The 5,000-nt window shown below is 48.4% G+C and overlaps 2 protein-coding genes across 2 annotated transcripts in view; both read right to left on the bottom strand.

The window, feature by feature from the left end:
• Positions 1-574: 574 nt before the first annotated feature.
• Positions 575-2,395, bottom strand: EAH_00029690 (transport protein particle component Bet3 domain-containing protein, putative; the record flags this gene model as incomplete). Its single annotated transcript, XM_013392561.1, has 2 exons — positions 575-1,538; positions 1,617-2,395. The coding sequence occupies 2 exons, from the start codon at positions 2,393-2,395 to the stop codon at positions 575-577; spliced, it is 1,743 nt and encodes a 580-aa protein (XP_013248015.1).
• Positions 2,396-3,759: 1,364 nt separating this feature from the next.
• The window catches only part of EAH_00029700 (hypothetical protein), a gene marked incomplete at both ends in the record, with an annotated part of 2,516 nt that continues 1,275 nt past the window's right edge, over positions 3,760-5,000 (bottom strand). Inside the window, 2 exons of the mRNA XM_013392562.1 lie at positions 3,760-4,027; positions 4,684-4,792. Of these exons, the coding sequence (XP_013248016.1) occupies positions 3,760-4,027; positions 4,684-4,792 (377 nt within the window). The remainder of the gene's footprint in view (positions 4,028-4,683; positions 4,793-5,000) is intronic.

Raw genomic sequence — 5,000 nt, forward strand, 5'->3', positions numbered from 1 at the left:
TAATATACATATATATATATATATATTATATATATATGTATATATATATATATATATACATATATATTATATGCAATGCTGATATAGTGTATATATATACATATTTATCTATTTTATTTATTTTATTATACAATGTTTATAGATATATTATGTTATATATATATTATATATATATATATATATATATATTCATAAAAGGGGTAGTAGCAAGGATATAAAAGAAGAAGTCCTGGGGGTCTCTGTCTGACGGAACTCAGTGCTGAGTGTTGCTGCTGCTGCCTTTTGACTTTTGTTTGCTGATTCGCACTGGGTAGCTTTGTTTGTTTCTCTCGTCTTTATATCTGCAGCCTCAGACAAATAGCTGCATGCAACACACTGCAGCAGCAGAGACTGCTGCAATCGCAGCAGCAGACGCTGTTGCTGCTGCCGCAGTACAAACAGAACAGGGGGTGCGCTGCAGCCGCACCTGCAGCAGCAGAAGCTGCAGGAGCAGCACAGCAGCTGCTGCTGCAGCAGGAACAGCACAGCAGCTGCTGCTGCTGCAGCAGGAGCAGCAGCAGCAAGATGACAATACTTATTCCTCCAGCTGCATTGCGCTAAGGACAGTGCGTCTGATAGCAGGGGTGCATAGAGCAGCAGCAATTCTCTCTTTATCATTCAGCTGCTTAGATAGTGCTTCTGCTGCTTCATGCCCGCAGACCCTCACCCATAGAGACAGACGAGGGACAGCAAACTGCAAGCCGCCCCCAAACAAATAACCTCCTGCTGCTGCTGCTGCTGCTGCTGCTGCTGCTCCAAAGGCATCGTAGCTGCCGTTCAGTGCTACTGCTGCTGCATCTGCTGCAGCAAAATCAAGAGAAAGACGAGACCGCACAACCAACCCCAAGACAGAAGCAAAGGAGCAGCGGGGGCTTGTGGGGTGTACAGACACCACAATGCAGCAGCAGCGGCAATCCGCAGTGCAGCCTTCTATTATCGCATCTTCATTGCTGCGGCTCATGCTGCTGATACTGTTGCTGCTGCTGCTCATGCTGCTACTGCTGCTGCTGCTCGTGCTGCTGCTGCTCGTGCTGTTGCTGCTGTTGCTGCTGCAACGGCTGCAGCAGTTAATACAGTCCTCCTCTTTCCAGGGGTCCAAGTACTCCGGATTTTCGCCGCTGCTCCTGCTGCTGCTGTTGCTGTTGCTATTGCTGCTATTGCTGTTGCTGTTGCTGTTGCTGTTGCTGCTGCTGCTGCTGCTGTTGCCGTGGATGCGGCAGGTGGCTGTACACCTGACGACAATCAGCTCAGGCAGCACAACGTGCAGATCTTCAAGAGTTTCTTCAGGAAATTCGGGGTCTCGCAGGTCTCTAACGGAATCAAATACCTCCGCCTCCATAGCGACGCACCGTCCGCAGCGAGCCATCCTGCTGCTGCTGCTGCTGCTGCTGCTGCTGCTGCTGCTAGTGCTGTTGGTGGTGCTGTTGTTAGTGCTGCTGCTGCTGCTGCTGCTGCTTTTGCGGCTGTTGCTGCTGCTGCTGCTGCTGCTGCTGCTGTGTCTGTTGCAGGTTTAGGAAGATATGCGAATTTGAAAGGCGCAGCTGGGGGGCTTCGGCGCCTCTGCAGTGACTGTACACTCTAAGCCCAGAGCCACAAGTGCTCCTCTAATAGCACCGCAGACAAAAGCAACGTGGAGCTGCGGCTGCGTAGCTGCTGCTCGCAGCAGCTCCTCTTCGTGCTGCTGCTGCAGCACTTCAGACGGCTTCCCAGTTGCTGCTACTGCTGCTGCTGCTGCTGCTGCTGTTGTTGCAGTTGCTGTTGCTGCTGGAGCAGCAGCAGAGGGATGAACGCGGCGCAGCCAAGGAAGATTTGCGTCGTGTACAACGTACCCCCCTCTTCTATTTGTTTGCAGTCGGTCTGCTTGCTTCTGAAACAGAAAATGCCACAAGTCTTTGCAAATAAACTTCACGCACTCTCGCTGCTCCGGCATGCGGCAGCATTTGAGCGTCAGCCGCTCGGCCACGCGGCTACCCACACGGAAGCCGATGCTCTGCAGCAGTGGTACCGCTGCTGCTGCTGCTGCTGCTGCTGCCGCTGCGGGGGCTCCTGCTGCAGACGAGTGACGCCCGCGAATCGAAACACACTCTGGGGAAGCATCTGAGGCCCTGTATATGGGGCTGCACCGGCGTAATGTGTATAGAAGCAGCTCTTGGTGCAGCAGAGCCACCCCAGTGCTGCTGATTTCGTGCGTGTGCGGCTGCGCTACCACCGCAGCAGCGAGGGACGCCGAGGTAGGGGAGATAAGAGGAGCCTGTGCTTGCTGCTGCCGATGGGGCGGCGACACACGGTCCTCAGCTGCTGCACGACCACTTAATGGAGAAGACAGAGGAGGAGCTGCTGCCGTCTCGCCATCCATCGTATGCCCGGCACTGTGGCTATATGCTGTTGCTGCTGCCCCTGCTGCTGTTGAGCGTTGTTCTCTGCCCCCTGTATTTCCTTCCCCAAGATATTCAAATGGGGATATACAGGTGCGGTTGTGGAGCCTTCGCTGTATCTATAGATCACGCTCTCGTTGTAGTTAAACTGCTGGCTGGTTGGTTTGCTGCTGTCGGCGGTGGCTGCATGCGAGAGGCCCTTCTTCAGCAAGAAAAATCAGTAAAAATCAAAACGTATTTACTCCGGTATTCCATGTCTTACACCGTATCATGCAGAAAAGCCGCTCTGTTTGAATGCAGTTAAAGGGGCCCTCGCCTACGCGTTTCTGCTTCGGTGCGGGGGGTGACGGGCGATCTTCGGGTAAAACGCTGTGGAATTTTTTTTTTAATGGCTAAACATAAAAATAATACATAAATAAAACGTTTCATTCAAAAGAAATTTCAAAAAAGAATCATTTAATGTGAGGATCGCGGTGGTTTCCACATGTTCTGCTGTGCGCTACGTGCTTGGAGTGTCTGTCTTCTGTATATGTGCAGTGCGGGTGTTGAATTGAATTTAGGCATTAAGGACGTCTTCTGCTTCATTTTTAATATTCCATTTTAAATAAATATGTTTATTTCTGCTTGCAATGCGTTTTGCTGCTCCCTTTTCATCCAGACGCTTTGTTCAAGATGTACAGAGCATCATGTGTAGAGCAGAACTATTTTTTAAAGACTAGTAATTATTAATTATTCAATGACTCTACTCAGCTTATTTCCCTCCTCTTTTAAAGCAAGCTCTTCAATACATATATATATATTTCCTTTCTTTCTTAGATAAGCATTGATGGGTCTGTCTGCGGAGGGCTATTCTGTATTGGCCAGAGGCAGTCTACAGCCTGCACAACAAGCATGTGTTTACTTATTTAAATATATATTAAATATATTATATATAATATCTACAATATATAGCATGTATATAGTACATATGCCTACATACATAAACATATGCAGTATCTACATGTTATATATTGTAGATACTATAGTATATCACAAACCCGCTGCAGTATGCAGAGGGTTTGTGGAGTTAACCCTAAACCCTAAACTCTAAACCCTAAACCCTAAACCCTAAACCCTAAACCCTAAAACTCCCCAAAGGCCAACGGGTGGTACCCAAACCCTAAACCCTCGACGATGGCGTAAACCATCAACTAGCGTTTTTATCAGAAGCAAGCAGCAAGCAGCAAATGCAGCAGCAGCAAATGTAGCAGCAGCAAATGCAGCAGCAACAAATTTAACTGCCTCGACTTGGCCTAATGAACGCACATTTTAATTCCCTTTAAATATCTATTTAATGATACAGCGCCTAAGACAAGTTGTCGCAGCAAGCACCACCTGCTGCTGCTGTTTCTGCTGCTACTGCAGCTCCTGCTTCTTCTGCTTCTGCTGATACTGCTGCTGCAGCTGCTTCTGCTGCTGCGGCTGCTTCTGCTGCTGCGGCTGCTTCTGCTGCTGCAGATGCTGTTGCTGCTGATCCTGCTGCTGCTGCTGCTGCGGTTAGCTGCAGGCTGCTGGTGTAGTACGAGCTGCTAGTACCCGTGCAGGCAGCAGCTGCTGCAGCAAAGAAATCTTCTCTAAGTCAGAGCCGAGGCTAACCCAATGTCTTTGATGAATCAGCAGCACTCCAAACCCCATCGCAGCAAGCAGCTCATGCCGTCTGCAGCGCAGCAGCAAATGGTGCAGCAGCACCAGCAGCAGCAAATGGAGCAGCAGCAAACCCAGTAGCAGCAAATGTAGCAGCAGAAAGCGCAGCAGCAGCAAACGCAGCAGCAACAAACGAAGCAGCAGCAAATGCAGCAGCAGCAAACACTATAGCAGCAAATATAGCAGCAATAGCAGCAGCAACAGCAGCAGCATTAGCTGCATCCGCGAGACTAATGGGTCTAAGAGAAGAGAAGGAAACGAAGCAAAAAAGACAGGTGAAGATACACTCCAAGATAAACACTCCAGCATAATAATAAAAACGCAGCAAATAAAAAAAAGAATACTATAAAGGGGTATTCAGATATTTATAATATATATATATATATATACATATATATTATATATATAGATTATTATCTGCTGCATATAAATGTCTTTAAATTGCTTTTGCTGCTACGCACAAGAAAAGAAACAGTAAAGAGAGAGATATATATAGAGAGACAGCAAAACCCAAGAAAAGAGACAGACAGAGGAGACAACAAAGAGACAAACAAAACAAAGCCCTGCATGCATTCAACAAGCTCACAGCTTGCTGCATGCAGTTGGAGTCTGCGTATTTATATACAGCTGATATGCTGCAGCAGCCTCCACAAGCAGCTGCGCCTCGACGATATAACAATCTGTCTTCAAAGGCCCTGTGCATGCACCCACCAGACTCTCTACTAAGCCAACAAACTTCAGCAGCAGCAGCAGCAGCAACAGCAGCAGCAGCAACAGCAGCAGCAGCAACAGCAGCAGCAGCAACAGCAGCAGCAGCAACAGCAGCACCAGCACCAACAGTAGCAGCAGCAGTTGCAGCAGTAGCAGAAGCAGCAGCAGATACAGACCCAACTGAGGATGTAG

This window comes from Eimeria acervulina, genomic scaffold (assembly GCF_000499425.1).
Source record: "Eimeria acervulina Houghton genomic scaffold, Eah_scaff268, whole genome shotgun sequence".
Classification (NCBI taxonomy): domain Eukaryota; phylum Apicomplexa; class Conoidasida; order Eucoccidiorida; family Eimeriidae; genus Eimeria; species Eimeria acervulina.